Below are 18,923 nucleotides of genomic sequence, written 5' to 3'. Positions count from 1 at the left end.
CCAGGGTACTGTCCCCACCATCTTCTGGTCCGCTTTCCGACCCATCCGATTCGTATACCAGCCAAGCTGCTGTTTTTTTCCACATGCGGGCCAAATGCCCTGTATATTCACAATTTCTGCAAACAGCCTGCTGAAGTCGACATCCCGGTGACGAGTGCCCACCCCCACACCTCCAGCACAGACCTGTTCCATTGTTCAAAGTGTTCCCAAAGAATGAGCTGCGCCTGGCTGATCTCTCTTGAGCTTCTTCAGTTTGTAGTTGATTGATCGCATTGTGGGTTGATAAGGTGTGAACGGCCGTTCCTGTGGCCCTTGATGTCTTCTGCCTGCTGTCGAGAGCCTGTTCTCCCGGTTTTGTCTGTGTGTGGGGGTAGCAGCTTGTTTAGTGCTGTGAACTTCTTGTTCCAATATTTTGTTAGTTGTCGTACCTGCATTGTAAATCAACCTCGTTTCTTCTTCCCCTACCAAGAATGTCTGTGCAACCAGTGCTGCTGCCTCTAGGGTCAGGTTCTTGGTCTCTATGAGCTTTCGGAATATGCCTGCGTGGCCTATTCCTTCAATGAAAAAGTCTCTCAGCATTTCTCTCCTCAGTTCATCGGAGAACTCACATAAACTAGCCAACCTCCGAAGTTCCGCCACGCAGTCGGGTATGCTCTGGCCCACACAGCGTGTGTAGTTGTAGAATCTGTGTCTGGCCATGTGTAGGCTGCTCGCTGGCTTCAGGTGGTCTCTTACCAGTGTGCTCAATTCTTCAAACGACTTGCTTGCTGGTTTCTCGGGTGCCAACAGATCCTTCATTAAAGCGTATGTTTTCGAGCCACAGCTGGTCAAGAGATGGGCTCTTCTCTTGTCTGCCTTATCGTCGCCTAACCAGTCTTTGGTTACAAAGCTTTGCTGGAGCCTTTCTATAAAGTCCTCCCAATTGTCTCTCGCATTGTACTTTTCATCTGATCCGTTGTTCGCCATTCTGTGGATTCTGTAATCCCATCCTCGTTGCCACTGTAAAGTCCTGTCCCCTCAGTACAGATTCACACGAGGCATGTAGTGAAGTCAAGGTCACTCTGGACCTGCACCTTTATTTCACAGCTCTGGAATGCTGTACTTGCCTGAGACCTGTACTTATATACCTGTCTCTTGCAAGTGCACCCCTGGTGGTAAGGTATGCTGGTGGTTACAGGTCATCTCTTATTACAGTCATGTATAGCATGTTAGGATACAGTTATATATAATAATGTAAAATACATGACACCACCCACAATAATTCACATGCTTCAGTAAAAAAAAAGTCAGCCATTCTGGAAAGAGGTCAGTCTCCAGCTTTGGAGAGAATTGATAGGTCAACATTTCGGGCCATGGCCTTCCTCAGAACTGAAGATTGAAAGATAAACCAGCATTTTAATAGAATCAGGGAGAAGGAAAAACCTGAACACAGAGAGAAATGATTGTTAGATGATATAAAATATTATCTCAGTCCGACAATGAAAAATAAGAAAGTAAGATTCATGAAAAGTAAGATTAAAGAAATTAATGACATTAAAAAGACAAAATATTTCTGAGTAGGAAAGACAATGATAGGAACACCCAATGAAAAGGTGAGAAAGTGGGATAAATTGAAAAAAACAGAAAGCCTGCAAATCAAGTCTGAAAACAGAAAAAGTTCTCCACCCCAGTGCCCTGCTGAATGTCAACAATGCACACTGGGAAACCAAGCTTGCGATCCCATAGGAACATAGAATTGCCAGATGAAAAAAGACCAAGGTCCATTGAGTTTGCCTTCTACAATCCTGGTAGTTGTATGATAAAACAATACTGGAGTTGTTGACTAATCATCGCAATCAATCTCTATTAGTTTGTCAACAATCACTAATTTAAAAGTAATTGAAAAATCATGGGCCACTGGCATGGAACTTCCCAGGGTGGTACATGCTCGAAACATTGAAGTGCAAAACATCAGCTTTTGGTTGAGGGGTATGTTTTGGCCAGGACACTGGGGAGAACCCTGTTCTTCTTCACATAGTACCATGGGATCTTTTACATCCAGCTGGGATGGCAGATGAGGCCTTAGTTTAATGTCTTATCTGAAAGACGGCATCTCCGACACTGCAGCACTCCTCCATTAAAGGAAAAGAAACCAGGTAACACAAAGGAAGTGAAATGGATTAATATCAAAACTATTATCACAGCTATAACTGAAAATGGTCGATTTTCTTAAACAAAACAGCTACTCTGACAATACGGGTTACATTGCAGTAGGGAGGCTGTGATTGGAGAGAAGGTGCTTCCCAGAGGGCCTGGGTAGGGAGAAAGGGAGAAGCTGAAATGAAAATTAGACGGTGAGTCGAATTATACCATTCCACAAAAATTTCATGCATTTTACACACCTCCCAGCAACTGATTTTATGCATTTTTGGTAGACGTCTACCTAGCCTTTCAATCAGGAAATGGCGCATGGTGTTTCAGAGGGGACTTAATTATATGGAAGAAAAAATGTACAAAATGAAGAAAAATGTCATAGCCTTCAAATTACTGTAAGTTCTATGAATGCTTAATGTGTTAGTATCAAATTCCCCTCTCTTTCACCTTCCCTTGGCCCTCAATCCATCCCACAGGCCCTCGGAGAAGCATTTTCCTTTCCCTCAGCATTTCAACCGATATTTTCAGAGTGGATATTTTGATTAAGGCAAGTAACCATGTCTTATTATAGCTGTAGTAATACATTAAGGGCTGAATTTTGCCGGTGCTCAGAGGGCGGGTTCGGAGGTGGGTCCGCTGTCAAAATCTAAAAGATTGACAGCGGGGCAGTATCCTGCTCTGAACTCGTCTCCATGTGAGTTTCCCAAGTGTTGAGCCTGTGCTTTACAGAACTGGCACTAAGCAGCGGGTCAGGCAATTAAAATACTTAAGAAGATATTTAAGGGTATTTAAGCAGCATTTACCAGCTACTAAACATTTTTCCAACTTTTTCAGAAAGTTCCCATCACGTCAGGTATTTACATTGAGTTTCAGTGACTCGCCATTGCTTTGAATACGTGACATCTGCAAAAGTGGTATAAAATCTAACATTTTACAGATGTTCACTTTCCAATGTTAGAAGCTGGAGCTTCAGCATTTGGAACACACTTTTCAACTTATGGAAGGTTGGAAGTGTTTGGAGTATACTCTCTATCCACTGTCACCTCCTTGGAACAACCTTGGAACAGATCGCTTATGTCAACTCAACTTCAGCTGCCATCTATTCCATCAGCAACTGAAAAATTCTGGTCCTCAGAATGCCATTACGATCAGCCCCAACACTAAAATCACCAAAATCACTAGCAACACCAACAACAGCAATAATCAAAGAGCAAGTTATTATTTAAATGGAGAAAGATTGCAAAGTGCTGCAGTATAACGGGACCTGGGGGTACTTGTGCATGAAACACAAAAGGATAATATGCAGGTACAGCAAGTGATAAGGAAGGCTAATGGAATCTTGGCCTTTATTGCAAAGGGGATGGAGTATAAATGCAGGGAAGTCTTGCTACAGCTATTCAGGATATTGGTGAGGCCACACCTGGAATACTGCATGCAGTTTTGGTTTCCATATTTACGAAAGGATATACTTGCTTTGGAGGCAGTTCATAGAAGGTTCACAAGGTTGATTCCGGGCATGAGGAAGTTGACTTATGAGGAAAGGTTGAGTAGGTTGTGCCTCTACTCATTGGAATTCAGAAGAATCAGAGGTGATCTTATCGAAACATATAAGATTATGAGGGGGCTTGACAAGGTGGATGCAGAGAGGATGTTTCCACTGATGTGGGAGACTAGAACTAGAGGGCATGATCTTAGAATAAGGGGCCACCCATTTAAAACTGAGATGAGGAGAAATTTCCTCTGAGGGTTGTAAATCTGTAGAATTCACTGCCTCAGAGAGCTGTGGAAGCTGAGACATTGAATAAATTTAAGACAGAAATAGACAGTTCCTTAAATGATAAGGGGATAAGGGGTTATGGGGAGCGGGCAGAGAAGTGGAGCTGAGTTCATGATCAGATCAGCCATGATCTTATTGAATGATAGAGATGGCTCAAGGCGCCTTATGGCCTACTCCTGCTCCTATTTCTTATGTTCTTATGTTCTAACGTTCTCTACAATCACCCGATGCTGCACTGGACACAGGGCACAAGCACCCAAGCACATTGGTGCCCGGGAGGCCAGGGATATCTAGGTTCATATATGTGATGTCCCTGCACCTTACTACAAATTCACACGAGGCATGTACTGCAGACACAGTCACTATGTGACCTTAACCTTTATTCCCAGGACCAAGGAGTGCTGACCCTGGGTGGGACCTCCCCTTTTATACCTGGAAACCCAGGTGAGGAGTGTCTCCCACAAGTTCACCCCCTGTGGTCAGGGTGTGCATTTCTAGGGTGTAAGTACAGTGTACAGGAGTTGCATGAAGGTTACAGTTACATGAAGATTACCATTGCATGATGGTTACATACATGACAATATCTTAGCATGTGATCTCAGTATCAGAATTAAATGTTAGCACTGTACACTGGAGCTCCAGCAAGCTTTGTTGTAGAGCAACAAGATGGTTGTCACCGCCTGTAATTTTCTGTAATGGTAAGACAGCAACTTTAACTGTGCGGTCTTGAGGAGAAATTGGCGCAAAATATCCTCAACCCCATTCATGCTAAAATTACGCAAAAATTTACAGCAGTTTCTCTGCCGATCTTGCCAACAGGAACTTGCATCCAAATTTCCTGCAGGGCTTATTAGCCTATGCCAGCACAGCAAGTGCGAACGCAATGTCACCAATAGGGGTAATAGCGAGTGAGCTGCTGTCTTCTGCCATGGAACCTCACTCTTGGATTGACTTCACTGCTCCTCTTCCTCTTCCATCATTATCCAGAACAGCATATTGGGGAGGCCATTCCAGCTGCTTAATCCTTCTGAATGCATGTGGGTGTGTGCGTGTGGGGGTCTTAAAAATGTCAGGTGCATGGAGACTGACAGCACTTTGGTTAAGTATAGTGTAGGTCTAAGTAAGAATTTAAAAAACACACTCGGCCTCAATTAGAAGTTTGTCTGTTCAAGCGCCACTCTAGGACGTGAGCGTGTAATCTAGGCTGACACATTTCGCTGGTATGAGAGGTATCATCCTTTGGAAGAGATGTTGAAGCATCTGCCTGTTCAAGTGGAATAAAAGAGCCCAAGGTACTATTCAAAGAAGAGTCAGGAGTTCTCCCAGTGCCCTGACCAACATTCCTCCCTCAAGCAACATCAGTAAAAACAAATTAATTGGCCATTCATCTCATGCTGTTTGTGAGATAGCGCTGTTTATAAATAGGTTGCCACGTGCAAAAGTGATTAATTGAATGTGAATCACTTTGTTCTGCAGAGGGAGATACAATTTGTGCTAGGGGACAGCTGTGGGTGTTGCAGAGTGAATAAAGTTAAGTTAAGACTGTCTAATAATTCACTAAATTGAATGAAGCAATGATAATGAGAAAAGGGATTTACCTTTCCTATACCATTTATAAGGTGCCTTATCATTGAGCTCCTTTTAAGTCTGGAACGCACAGGTTTCTCCAGACTTTCCTCATAGTCCTTTGACATTTCAAGGTATCTCAATGCTATCCCCTTCCTGTTTCAGGAGACAGCCGTAGTAAACTTCTGAACACTGTTAAATATTAAAATCCTTGCAGTTATTTGGTATGACATATAAATGTGTTGCACAGGGTAAAGGAAATGGCACCTGAAGAGTTCAAAGCAGCCAGCTAAAGCCAGTTACCTGTAAGCATCGTGTGCATCTGTACCCAACTCTGCAATGTAGCCACCTCCTCTGTACATGGCAAGTTTCCCCCAGATGGGATAACTACGCAATTCACTTTGACTCTGGTATTGCCAGACATAATCCAGGTCTGAGGAATTCTGAGCTGCAGTCACGTTCCAGTGGAGACCGTAGACAGACATGTCTTCATTATCCAAGGAATACTGAGCATGGCATTCTTTTATAGAACTCCTCAGTTTTGTTGGGATGCGACAAATATTGTTCTTTATTCTCAATTGTCGAATGCGGGCAGATCCAACCAACTTAGAATTGCCATCGGTGACAAAGCCTGAAATATAAAACAAATATTTACCTGCTTACTAGTTAATCTTATCATTTCCTCCCCCCCCAAAATAGTATTAATGCACCTTACATGAATTGTCTGTTTGACTCCTCACAGCCTGTTTCGGTTGGGGGGAATGGAGTGTGAGAGAGGGACAGTTATATGTCGCAAACTTCTCTACATCCATTACTATTACTATTGCTGAACTGTGCAGCTGTTACTAAGGAAAATGGGCAATTCTACTTTTACCTTCCTTTGTGGGCCCAATAGCTATGATCATGACTTGTTCCATCTAATGGCTTCACATCAAACTCACAAAGTTCACTGAAAGTTGTGCTGCTTCAAAATGTAAACACGGTATAAAATTTTTAAAAATTGAACCGAACTGTTTATTCCATTTATTATACGGTAAAATGGGAAATTTGCATGTATGTTATATTTTCCATGAGCAGCAAGATGACATTTAAACACTTAGGGCTAGAAATTCAGAAAATAGTGGCATTGCCATTTTTTTGGGCGATAAATGCGGCTTAAAATTTTTTTTTACCGCCACAATACCGCTATCCCTGGACGCCGCAAAATTCGGCAAACGGTGACCAGCGATTGCGGTAGCTGTAAATCTGGTGTTGCGCGACTGCATTTGTGCGCCGGAGCCGAACTCACCCATCTAAAAAAAAATCGGACCATCTGCGCATGCGCAAATTTTTTTTCTGCCGATTTTTCTTTTCCGATTCTGGTCAGCTGTCAGGGTGCGCACGTGCAGTACACCCAGGCTGTAATCGGCCATTTTTCTCAGACAAGAGAAGATGCAGCAGGTTGATTATAGCAGGCAGAGGGCCAAAAAATTTAGTTCCGATGCCAATGAAGCACTGATCACAGCAATTGAGAGTAGATGGGGAGAGTTTAATAGGAGGGGTCGGAGTAAACCACCACCCCCCACCCCCAGCCGTTATAAGGTGATTTTGGACCTGTGTTGCTGAGGAGGTTTCCTCAGTTGATGACATTCGTAGGTAGCACAAGTAGTGCAGGAAAAGGTGGAATGCCCATTGCAGGGTCATGAGAGTAAGTCATATTTTTATTGATGCACTCCTTGATTACTTAAATTGTAAATCTGACACATGTTGCTGCAGTTAGGCTTAGTGTTGCACCTTATTTGCCATGAATGATCGTTACACATTATTAAGACTGCTTTTTGACATCTTAAAAGATGTTTCTGCACATCGATGTCTTCTTCATGAACCACGTGCAACTACCAGGGCCATTAAACAGAGGACTGTATTAAATGGACACAGTATGGTATAAGTGCTTTGATGACTATCTGTGTGTACCACCAGAGCAGAAGGGCACTCTGGTGACCATTCCTATTGTCATTTTTGCAGGAAAAGTTGTCCCACAATCGCCGGGAGCAGCAATGCACAGGCGGCAGTCCGCCCCAAACCATGCCATTGACAGACCTGGAGGAGAAAGTGGCTGGTCTTATTGGTGCCTCCAGGAGATCAACTACCCATGCAGGTGCTGAGCCCATGTTCCAAACTGAGGGCAAGTCCTGCAAAATCCCCGGGCTGGGTTGGGGCAATGTGATGCAGTGTTTGTGGACTAGGGTTGGGGCAATGTGATGCAGTGTCTGTGGACTAGGGTTGGGGCAATATGATGCAGTGTCTCTCGACGACATAAAATGCGTAGTGGTGGTCCTTCAAATAAGCCTGTGCTTTGTGACCTTACTCATGTCACCCTGCCCCCTCCCCTGCTGCCAACCACTTGTCTGTCATTTTCTATTTTGCAGATGAGAATTCTGAGCCACATCCTCCTATGGAAGCCTCCATCTCAGCCCATCACGTGTGGGTCAAAGAGGCAGGTGAGGGCCATGCTGAGGATCCTCCACAGGAGGAACAAGATGATGAAGCTGTTGCGGGGGTGGGGGGGGATAGGGGGATAGAGGGAGTGCTGGAGGTGGAGGAGGTGCTATGAGTGGAGGTTTGCTGGGAGTGGAGGGGGTGCTGGTGGTGGGGATGGAGGGGGCGATGCAGTCACCACCTCTTTTAGCTGCAGCCACAAGTTCCTTGCAGGAAGCCACATTCGCAGGCTTCGTCCCATTCAAGGCAGCAGGTCCAAGTTGTGTGCAGCAATGCATCCCCAGGGTTGAACCCCGTATGCCGACTCTTCGGAGGTTGAGTTGGCAAAGCCAGTCTCCTGAAAGACAGGCAGATGCATACCTGGATATGTGATTGTCAAGGGAGCGCATTGAGCTCAGTCAAGACCTCCTCCAGGCCCTGGGTGGCATTTCCGGCAACATTGCGGCACTATCTGCGGACATGAGGGAGGGCATGTCGCAGATTGTTGCTGTGACACAGGAGAACACCAAGGCCGTCAATGCCCAGCGGCAATTGATGGTCTTGACTTTTGGCACTGCAGTCCCCAATGCCAGACCGACAGCACCTGTGAGTGGTGAGACCAAGCAAGTGCCTTCCCACTCAGAAGCCGGACCTTCCATACCCCAAGCTTCTCTAGGGGCATCGCCATTGTCTCTCCCCCAATAACAGCAGCACTCTGCGTGCCTTGCTGCACATCGTTTTGGTCCCAACGCGGGTAGGGTAGGGGCAAGAAGCGAGGGGAAGGGTTACGGTCAGGGCGGGGGGTGGGGGGGGAGAAAGTGGCCACAGTTAAAAGATGTTTGGTGCAGTGGTTGTTGCTATTTTGCTGTTGTTTTCCTGTTTTGGTTATTTTATACAAGTTTTAAAAGTTTTACAAATTGTGTTCAAGTTATAAATTTATTTAAGTTTCAAAATTAAAGTTTACAAAGTTTCAAAAATGTACACATGTTTCATAAATTTACAAATGTTTTATACATTATTTTGTTCAACTTAACCATTCTTGTATAGTGTCTCATTTGCAGAATAAGAGGGGGAATAGAGAGGGAGGCAACAGTGAAACGTGCCTTTCACTGTTCAAGCAAAGTATTTAATTATGAGCTGGTGAAGTAAGACTTTTGCAGTGGCAAAAGCTCCACGAGGCCTCCCCTGTGGTGGTGCTGGTGGGGCTGCTGGCATGGGTTCATCACCAGGCTCCTCGTCCTCCTCCTCCTCCTTGTCCTCCTCCTCCTTCTCCTTGTCCTCCTCCTCCTTGTCCTCCTCCTCCTCGTCCTCCTCCTCCTCGTCCTCTCCTCTCTCCTGAGGTGGTCCTGCAGTCCCCAATGGCAAATCCTGTCCCCTCATGATGGCTAAGTTGTGTAGCATGCAGTACACCACAGTGAACTCAAGACCTGCTGAGGGGAGTATTGCAGGCAGTCTCCAGAGTGGTCCAGGCATTGGAAGCACTGCTTGAGCACTCCTATTGTTTTTTCGACGATGTTGCATGTGGTTGCATAGCTCTCATTATAAGCGATGCTCGACTTCTGTCTGAGGGTCGCAGAGGGGGGTCATGAGCCAGGTGACGAGGCCGTAACCTTTCTCCCCCAACATCCAGCTCTGGCCTTGTGGCTGATGCTCCAATAGGTATGAGACACTGATCTCATGCAAGATGAAAGCATCATAGATGCTCCCTGGAAACGTGGCATTTACTGCCATGATAAGCTGAGCATGGTTGCAGATGATCTGTACGTTCAGTGAGTGGAATCGCTTTTGGTTTCAATAAATCTCAGGATCCTCTAAAGGTGCTCGAAGGGCAATGTGCGTACAGTCAATGGCACCCTGAACCTTGGGGAAGCCAGAAATTTATGAAGAATTTAAGTTTATGAAGTCCTTCTTGCATGCGTACAGTGCAGTAGTCACCTGGCGAATGCAGCAATGTGTAGAGAACTGCAAGATGGAGCATATGTCCCCTGCTGAGGCCTGAAAGGAGCCAAGGCATAGAAGGCAAGTGCCGCAGTCACCTTCACCTTGACGGGTAGTGCAGTCCTGTTGCCGCTGATAAAGGCAGACCTACAGCCTATGAGCTGGCATATCTCTGTGACCATCTCTTTTCAGAAGCACTGTCTTCAAATGCACTGTGCCTCAGACAGCTGCAGGTGTGACTGCTGTTGCCGATAAACTCGTGAGGGGTAAGGTCTCCTCCCCTTATGTCTGCGAGCTCTTTGATTACACTCAAAATGCTCTTGAATAAGCCTTCTTCCAGCTTGATGCTGCATAGAAAAAGTAGCCAGCAATAACGACAGACATATTATAGCCCCCATTCTTTTAAATGTTCTCAAAAGTCCTCAAGCAGCCTTAAAAACAAACTATAAACTTACAAAAACCTCAATGCGTAAAACGCAGCCTCCCTCCAAATCCTTTTATGCACTAAACTCCTGCTCCGTTTTTCAAGATGGCGTCGTTAGCGCCGGGTGTGTCGTGGATCCAACCTGGTAAGATGTGATTTTTTTTCGGGCGTGTTTTTGGTTGGGCAATAATAATGGTGATATCGGCGAATTTTCCATTGCACACCGATTGACGTCATAAAAATGGTTTAAAAAAACCGCGTGGCCGATTATTTTTATCGCTGGCACAAAACCACTGCCGAATTTTCCCCCCGGGCGATAAATTTTGTGCGTCACGTTTACCGTCAAAAAATTACTTTTTCCGCTCCGCCGTGGTGGTAAAACGGGCGCATACCTGCCGAATTTCTAGCCCTTAATTTAAATCCAGGTTACCTGATTATGCAAAACCACAGCTATATGATCAAGTAGGGCTCTTCAATCACTTTCTCCACTTACTGGCATTTTAATTGTAATCGGGAGCATATGTGAAGTGCTAGTGCCAGTTTCTGACCACAGAGGAAATTACTCGCTGGCACACTAATTACCTGATGTTACCATTAACCATCACTTCACTCATCAACACTTTAAAAATGCTCAGACTCTCACTTAAACAGTGCTGGTGATTAAATCACATTCTTGATTAAAACTAAAATGTAAGTGAGCAAAAGCCCGATGGGAGAAAGGTTCACGGGAGCATCAGGACTGAGCAGGACGGGACAGGCGGAAGACGGCTAATACTGTAACTGTCTCAGTCTAAACAATGGACGCAGCATTTCTAATTAGTTATGGAGCCAGGTTAGTTGGAATTTTAATTTGTGATTCATTAGCAGTGCGAGCATTACAATAATCAGAATACATATCATTGGGGCAGTATCTCTGCTTAGGGTCTGATGGCCACAGGCAGAAAGGCTGCTCAGTTGATACTAATCAGCAGTCTTACCCCCATACATGATGTGTTTAGATGGTAACAGAAGAAGAAAAGTTCACAGATTGATTCAGTTAAGTGTATAGTAGAGGCTGCCCTTGTGAGGTTGAGCCGTGACTCAGGATTGCTTGATGCTGACACTTGATCGAAAGAAAATGGCAAAGTGCCCTAATTCCAACACTGGCATCTTTCATCACCACAAAAGAAAAACCATTATTTAAAGAAAAATACCGCAGGTCCATTTTCAGCTTTTCCATAATTTCGGTTTTTCCATAATTGTTATTAATGGCATTCAGCCGTGTGATGCTATGAGGTATCATTCAGACAGGGAGAGTTATAATAACTTTAGGAAATTAAATTGCCCCTTTTTAGCACCCTGTTAGCGCCTCGGCGGGGGGGGGGGGGGGCAGTTTTGCCTGGAGGAGGGGGACGCTCTCACCTCCTGGGAAATTGCCTGTGAGTTTGCGGAGGTGCTGCCATGGCAGGGCCGCGGCCCGAGCCAGCGCAAAACCGGTGATGACATCATCGCCGTGCGCAGCGACCCCTCACCGCCCTGCACTGAACCCTTAATGGCCCGTGGGGGAAATTGCCTCGCGAGTCGCGAAGCTGGCGGACAACCGCTCTCGGGGCACTCTTTTTTTTGTCAGGGTGGCTCAACGATGTCGGCCCTAGCGTGATCCGGGCCACCATCATGCAGCCCAGCACTCCGTCTTGGGTCGCACGCTGCCCTGGTGGCCTAGTGGAGTCCATCAGAGGCCTTGCAGAGTGCGCAGCGGCCCTCCCCTTTAATCGAAGGGGAGGGGCTATGAAGTGCGTCAGCGCTATGCGGAGCATCCACGTAGCGCTTCCTTCAGCGTCCCAGTAGCGCCGCGGTTACCGCCCCCAAATGAAGTGGAGTGCGCGAGATTCCTTTGAGGGGCAATAAGGGTAATTCCGCAGCGGGGGCGGGACTTCGGCGCTAAAAGTCCTGGTCCCAGAGGATTACTGCCCACAATCGGGGCGCAGGGAAATTTTGCCCCCTTAGTCTTTCTGTTCATCACGGGCAGAAAAGACATTCATGTTTTTACATTTTGGAAAATGTTACTGTTTGCCTCACCTGGGTAGAAGCCAAATAAATTTGAGATAAGGGTACTGTTCACCCATTTGAAGAAGTCATTGTAACCCAAGATGTCATCGAAACCACCGGTGAAGCTGTTTTCAATAGCTTTATTTAGATAATAGGAATTCGGATCACGCTGTCCATAAGCAACCAACAGCAACATCCACAGAAATCCCAAGTAAGCTGTAAGAAACAAAATCTAATATCAAGACAGTAAAAATGTCCCATTGAACTATTGCTGCAGTAAATTACCACAGATAATTTAGATTTATTAAAACATCAATTAATCTAATCAAGAGTTGTGAGAAATACAATGTAAAAATGTGGCCATTTACTTAATACTCCTCAATGTTATTACATAAGATATGCAGCACAAAAACAGGCCATTCGGCCCAACCAGTCCATGCCCGCATTTATGCTCCACTCGAGCCTCCTCCTATCTTTCCTTTTTAAACAGATTATTGCCTGTGTTGCAGTCTATCCAGTACATTTGCATCATATTTTCTCTTGATTATATATAGTCAATAAGCCAGCAACAACTGAAAATATTCAACAGAAAACAATTGTACTTCAGAAAGTAATGCACACAATATGGCAATATGTACATTTTGATCCATTTGTATTTGTGGTACACCTTTGTCAAAAAGATAAAATGCAGACAAAGATTAGGACAATATAACAGCAACACATAGGCCAGAATTTTCGTTACCTCGGGGGGTCTGGTGCGGGCAGTGGCCATGTCAGGTCGTGACCCCGCTGCTGGCTCCATCCCGCTATTGAAAATGAACTTACCTTAATGGGGCCTATTAAGACCACCCAGCACGTCACCTGGCCCAATGAGATGGAACAGGTCGGGTGATGTCATTCATGACCTGTTTTCAGCCGGGATCTTTAAAGGGACCATGGCCACGTTACATTTGAAGTTTCATTTAACATAGTGCTGTCACTGTACCAGAGCATTGGAGCGCTGCACACACCGACAATGACTGCACAGAGGCAGAGGGCTGCACCCAGGTTATTTGATGAGCACGCAGGGAGGCTCTCCTCCCTTCCGATGGACAGAAGAGACCTCCCCAGGAGACCAAGACAGCCTGATTGCAGATTGCAGAGGAGGTCACAGCAGGGATGTGGTCAGAAGGGTCTGGGTGCAGTGCCACAAATATTTCAATGATCTCATTAGATCAGGAAGGGTGAGTACAAAGTCACACTCAACCTCATCCTGCTGTGCCTCTCATTACATCCCCATCACTCTTCCTTCCCTACCCTACTCCTGCACATCCTTACTCACACCAACTTACCTTGCACCTCCTCCCATCCCTCTCTATCTACATTATCACATCCCCATCTCACTAGCCACCCCTGACACTCACCCTCATCCTAGTGCAATCATACCAACTAACAACCCAAGGGTAGCCACGTGGGTGGTTTATCTAATGTTTATGTAAAGTTTTTGTTGCTGTGGTGTCAAACATAAAGGGGCCGAAATCCCCCCTTGTCCCAATTGGGGGCAGTATCTCCGGGGCCAGGATATTTATCGCTCGGCCGGGAAGTCCCTCCCCTGGCGTGGAATTGGGCTTTGCGCCAATGAAACGAGGCGGTGCGCTGTCTCAGACACTTCACATCATTGGAGGGGTGCTCCCGGGGCGGCAGCGCTGCGCTGAGTCCAAGGGGCCTGAGTTAAAGGGGAGGGCCGCTGCGCATTCTGCAGGCCCTTTGGTGACCGCCACCAGGGACGTGCTCGATCGGGCCAGCGGCTCGGCATCCAAAGTTTAGTGCCGGGCTGCATGATGGTGGCCCGGTCGAGGCGAGGACTGCCAGTGTCGGGCCGAAGGAAGAGTCGGCCGACAAAATAACATTGCGGCCCGGGGCGCACGCGGCCTCCCCTTTAAGGGGGGCCCTGGCGACGGATGTCTGCCAGCCTCGCAGCTCGTGGGGTAATTTCCCCCGCTGAACGGAAAGAGGTCGGCGTGCACGACGACGCCTTCATCGCCTGTTGCGTGCCGGACCAGGGCGCTAATCGTGGGGCCTGGTGCTACCGGCTCATCGCCCCCAAAACCCCCATGGCAATTTCGCCCAAGGCGCTACCGCCCCATCTCCGCTCAGGCGAAAAGGCCATTGCACTCGCACAAAAAAGGGGCAATTTCGGGCCCAAAATCTTTATTTTCTACGTTTTCCGGTCATGGACAGATTTGTGTGCACCCTTGGAAGTGGCTTAGTGAGTTGCAGTGAATGGTGGTACCCCTGAAATGATGATGAGTGTGAAAGGAATGACTTGGGCATTGTAGAGATGCTTTATGGTGTTGATGTGGGGTGGTGCCAACCTGGCGCATCATGTGGCAGCCAGGGTGTACATCATAAAGTTAACTAGATCTGGCCATCCCTGGCCTCCCGGGCAGCAATGTGCTCGGGGGCTGATGCCCTCTGTCCTGTGCAGCATCAGGTGATTGCGGAGAAGGTTGGTGTTGTTGTTGGTGCTGCTGGTATGCATGGTACTTCTGGTGTTGGGGCTCATCGTGGTCCAATTCTGAGGACCAAGGTGAGACAGTATAAATGGCACCCATGTTGATGGAATAGATGGCAAATGAAATACAGATGACAGAAGCAGTCTGTCAATGGTGAAAGAGTTCTTCCAATGAGGTGACACTGGATGGAGACTTTGCTGGAAATAGTTGCAGCCTGAAGAACCTGTGCTGGAAATGGACTTAGCAACAGCTGCTGCCTGAGGAAAGTGATCATCTATCATGTGGGAGCTTTCACTGTACATTTGATGCTGTAAAGTAATCAGCTGGAGCAATGGTCACTGAAGTCCCGCCTCAGGTTGACAGACATGGTTCCCAAGCTGCATGAATCCCGTGGCCGTGCAGGGAAATTAAAAAAGTAAATGAAGAAAGCCCCTTAAGTGCCTGTAAACTACCTGATAATAATCTCAATTGGGTCCCCTGCAGCTGCCAGTCAGGTCGGCTCTGCGATGACAGACACACCTGGGGGATAAGCACGTGGGAGCGTGATGACAGCGGGTTCCTGACCCGCTGTCAAAAATAACAACTTGCCCACTCGCTGATCGCACCCGCTATCACCCCAGAAAATTCCGTCCATAATCTTCAACACCTTGATTGAGTACGCTGGTAATGTTGGAGGAGAAACCTAACATTGCACTGCCCTTTTTACGAGTATTACAAGCACAACAATGATGAATTTAGCAATGTGACGGCCCGCACCATGTATAATTGAACGACTGCTAAATTAATCAGGGCTATTGTTAGGTGATTCAGGTGGCCAACTAAAACAGGGGTGTTGGAATGGATTTTCGGATATAACAAAGCATGATGGGATAAGCCAACTATCTGCCTTTTCACTAAATGAACTTTGTACCAGGATTAAATTCTGCAGCAACAAGTGACTCATGGCCAGGTGCAGGCCACTGTTTCATAGAAAGCTTTGCAACAGAATAACTAACCACAAAAGAAGATACAGAGGAAGGGCCCCCAAACTCGCACCATGCTGTCAGGTTTCACTAGGACTAAAAAGTTGTGCAACAATATGATTGGTTGTATGTAAATGAATTGCGTTGCCATATGGATTGATTGGTTGTATGTAAATGAATTTAAATGATTGAATTCCGCCCTCTGTAAACTGCTTATAACCCCGCAGCATCAGGCACTCGGGGAGAAGGTGCTTCGCAGGTCGCGGGATCTCAACTCTTCTCCCAGAGCTCTGTTAGCAATAAAGTTGTCTCTCTTACCTTACCAGAGTCTATGTGAATTTATTTTCACTAACAGGGGTTAGGTTGCTTGAATACGTTAATGAGGAAAATAACGCCTGTTTAAAGACACCTGGGAGAAATTGTTCAGCGGTGAGTGGGGCAAGCACCAGGCCTGCTCTGCTCAGGTTTTCATTGGTTTTCTGCAGCCTAACCAACTTTACTATGGAGTCAGGAGGAACAGGAGTGTTATGCTAAGAAGATGGGTAGGTGGGGATGGTCTATCCAAATGCAATGGGCTTGTTGAGTAATTTCCCATTTCTAAAATTTCCATTATCTATGTATGGTACGAAACTAAACAATGTGATGGATGAGTCATAAGATGTTCAGTGCTCAGTCAAAACTTCTGCATTCCTGCCTCAATCCATGATAAAACCATGTCATCTTCATTAATTATAGGATCAGATTGAACACACACTATAACAAGAATCTTCGCTTGAGAAAACCCAGACAGAGCTGCTGTGAACATTAACACTTTAAAAAATGAGTAACCTTTGAGCCTAATGATGCTGTGTATTTTGACTACTAATTTCGGAATATAATAAAAGTGTTTTTTTTTTCACCTTGTTTATTTACATCTTAACTGATTTTTTTTACACAATTCTCCTTCCCATGGATTCTACTCTCCAAAGTGCTGTGATTTAATGAGGACAAGATCATCATCATCATAGGCGATCCCTCGAAATGAGGATGACTTGCTTCCACGCCAAAAAAAGGATGAGTTCACAGGTGTTTCGAATGAAGGATCTGAGCTACATCCTCAAGGGTGGAAGATGCCTGTGCGTGGATTTTTTTAACATGTGGTGGCCGTTGCACACCAGCCACCACACGAGCTTGGTCCAGTGGCAAGGATTATTCAAGACGACTGGAGACCTGCTCTGCTGCACAAACATAGCGCGCACACATATCGCAGTGTTGGCTGGCCCGTGCTGCCCCTGGGCCCCTGGCAACACAGCCAAGCAAGTCACAGACCTTTACACATCTTGGATTCTAGTGCCATGCTAGGCTCTGCAAACAGAAGATGCACTTACCACAGACCAGTCAATCTGTCCCTTTTCTTGTTGCTGTCATTTCAATCTTAACCGACGTTACAACAGTGACTACACTTAAAAAAAAGTACTTCATTGGCTTTAAAGAGCTTTGGGATGTCTGATGGTAGTGAAAGGCGCTATATAAATGCAAGACTTTTTTTTATCATTCCAGAGAAAGTTGGGATGATAGAGCAAATAGCACTCAAGACGTTATTTGCTTACCAAGTATTTCCCTGATCAAACCAAATACTTTCTGCTCTTTAATGGAATTCTTCTTCATATGCTCCACTTCGTTTCGAGGTGGCGGCTGATAGATATTGCTGCTGCTGTCCCTACGTGTTGCAAGCAGAGTGCTGGGGTCTCCTACAGAAAAACACAAGTTATTAGAATGTAGCTGCTTGGAAATATAGATTCGAAGACATTTCTTTCTTCTTTGTGAAGCCCATTATCTCCTTCTAATACCTTCCCACCTCCGCCCTGTCATCCCTCAGCAGCAATGATATAAGCCACAGACTCCACCGTACCATATCAATGTAATTCTGCTCAGCTGCTGTGAAACCGTCCATCAACCAGTTTGTTCAGGAACGGTGAAATATGCCCAAATGACATAAGAAGGTTATCAGTATAAGAAGTATATATTTTCTTTCTTTCGCTGATTTTACTAAAAAAGTATAGAAGGTCACATTGACCTTTTAATCTTGGGTGTGATTATGTCCCTGTGAACGATATATCTCCATGAAGCACTGGAATTAAAGAATACATTAAAAAATATATGGCATTTATTATGGATGAGACATTTAAGCCTTGATTTTGTGAGACTTACTTGAACAAGTCAGGAAACAGAATTAGTCATAAATCATTTTATATGTTGAGCTTACGGTGATGGATGGGTGGGGGTGAGAGCGGTGAAAGAGAGGGAAAAAATTGTTATTTGCATATTTTTAATAAAGTTTCGTCTGACCAACAACACAGCCTCTCCCACAGGCCCCAAAGTCTTTGCCGTAAAACAAGTACTGCCTTTGCCATAGTGTAATCCATGGAGCTTCCCCTCTAGCACAAAGGCCTGGAGGTCCATTTTTATGATTTGATCTCCGTGTTGGATGTATAGCCTGGTATATTCAGCTCTTTAGTGTCAATGGTCATAGGTAGGAATTCAAAGGGAAAGAAAATAAGACCGAGCAACACATTTAAGTTGGAGAAGTCACCTGAAGTAGATAATGAGTTGTCAATTGGGCTTTCCCCATCATCTTCCTGTTCTACTTTCTTCAAAACCAGAGCAAAGAAAGCTGCAAAACCCAGCACCTAAAAAGGCAAATAAAAAGATTCATAGAAAAATATTATTTCTAAGTGTATATGAGTCATGTTTACTCTTGTCTACATATTATTTCCAGTTACAAATTGAACCTTTTGTTTTGATTAAGTATTGCAATGTGTTCACAATTTTAATCAGCTGTGTTCTACATTTCTTAGAGCAAATTTTCACTGACTATTGCATTTTTCCCACATTTTCTGTTGTATTTTGGATTTTTTCCCCCCACTGGTGGGTTGGTTTCTAATAGATGCATTAAAAACATGATGTGGCAAACAGTAAAACCTAAACAGTAGTTACCAGGGACACTGGCAATCACACATTGAAAGTTGTGTTACCTAAAAGTTGTCATATGGGACATATTTTCCCGTAGGAAATGGCTATGTTTAGATTATATCTATACATCAAGAAAATTTAAATTATAAGACAAATATGGGTCACTGCAGTTAAGAGATTCAATTAATTTG

General features: G+C 45.3%; 1 protein-coding gene across 1 annotated transcript in view; it reads right to left on the bottom strand.

Annotated features, from left to right (window-relative positions):
* pkd1l2a (polycystic kidney disease 1 like 2a) overlaps nt 1-18,923 on the bottom strand; it is a 215,554-nt gene that overhangs the window by 21,098 nt on the left and 175,533 nt on the right. Inside the window, exons 35-38 of the mRNA XM_070896864.1 lie at nt 18,353-18,449; nt 17,370-17,507; nt 12,354-12,539; nt 5,780-6,107 (exon numbers count right to left, since the gene is read on the bottom strand). Of these exons, the coding sequence (XP_070752965.1) occupies nt 5,780-6,107; nt 12,354-12,539; nt 17,370-17,507; nt 18,353-18,449 (749 nt within the window). The remainder of the gene's footprint in view (nt 1-5,779; nt 6,108-12,353; nt 12,540-17,369; nt 17,508-18,352; nt 18,450-18,923) is intronic.

This window comes from Pristiophorus japonicus, chromosome 13 (assembly GCF_044704955.1).
Source record: "Pristiophorus japonicus isolate sPriJap1 chromosome 13, sPriJap1.hap1, whole genome shotgun sequence".
Taxonomy (NCBI): Eukaryota; Metazoa; Chordata; class Chondrichthyes; family Pristiophoridae; genus Pristiophorus; species Pristiophorus japonicus.
This window is presented reverse-complemented; position numbering and strand designations above follow the sequence as displayed.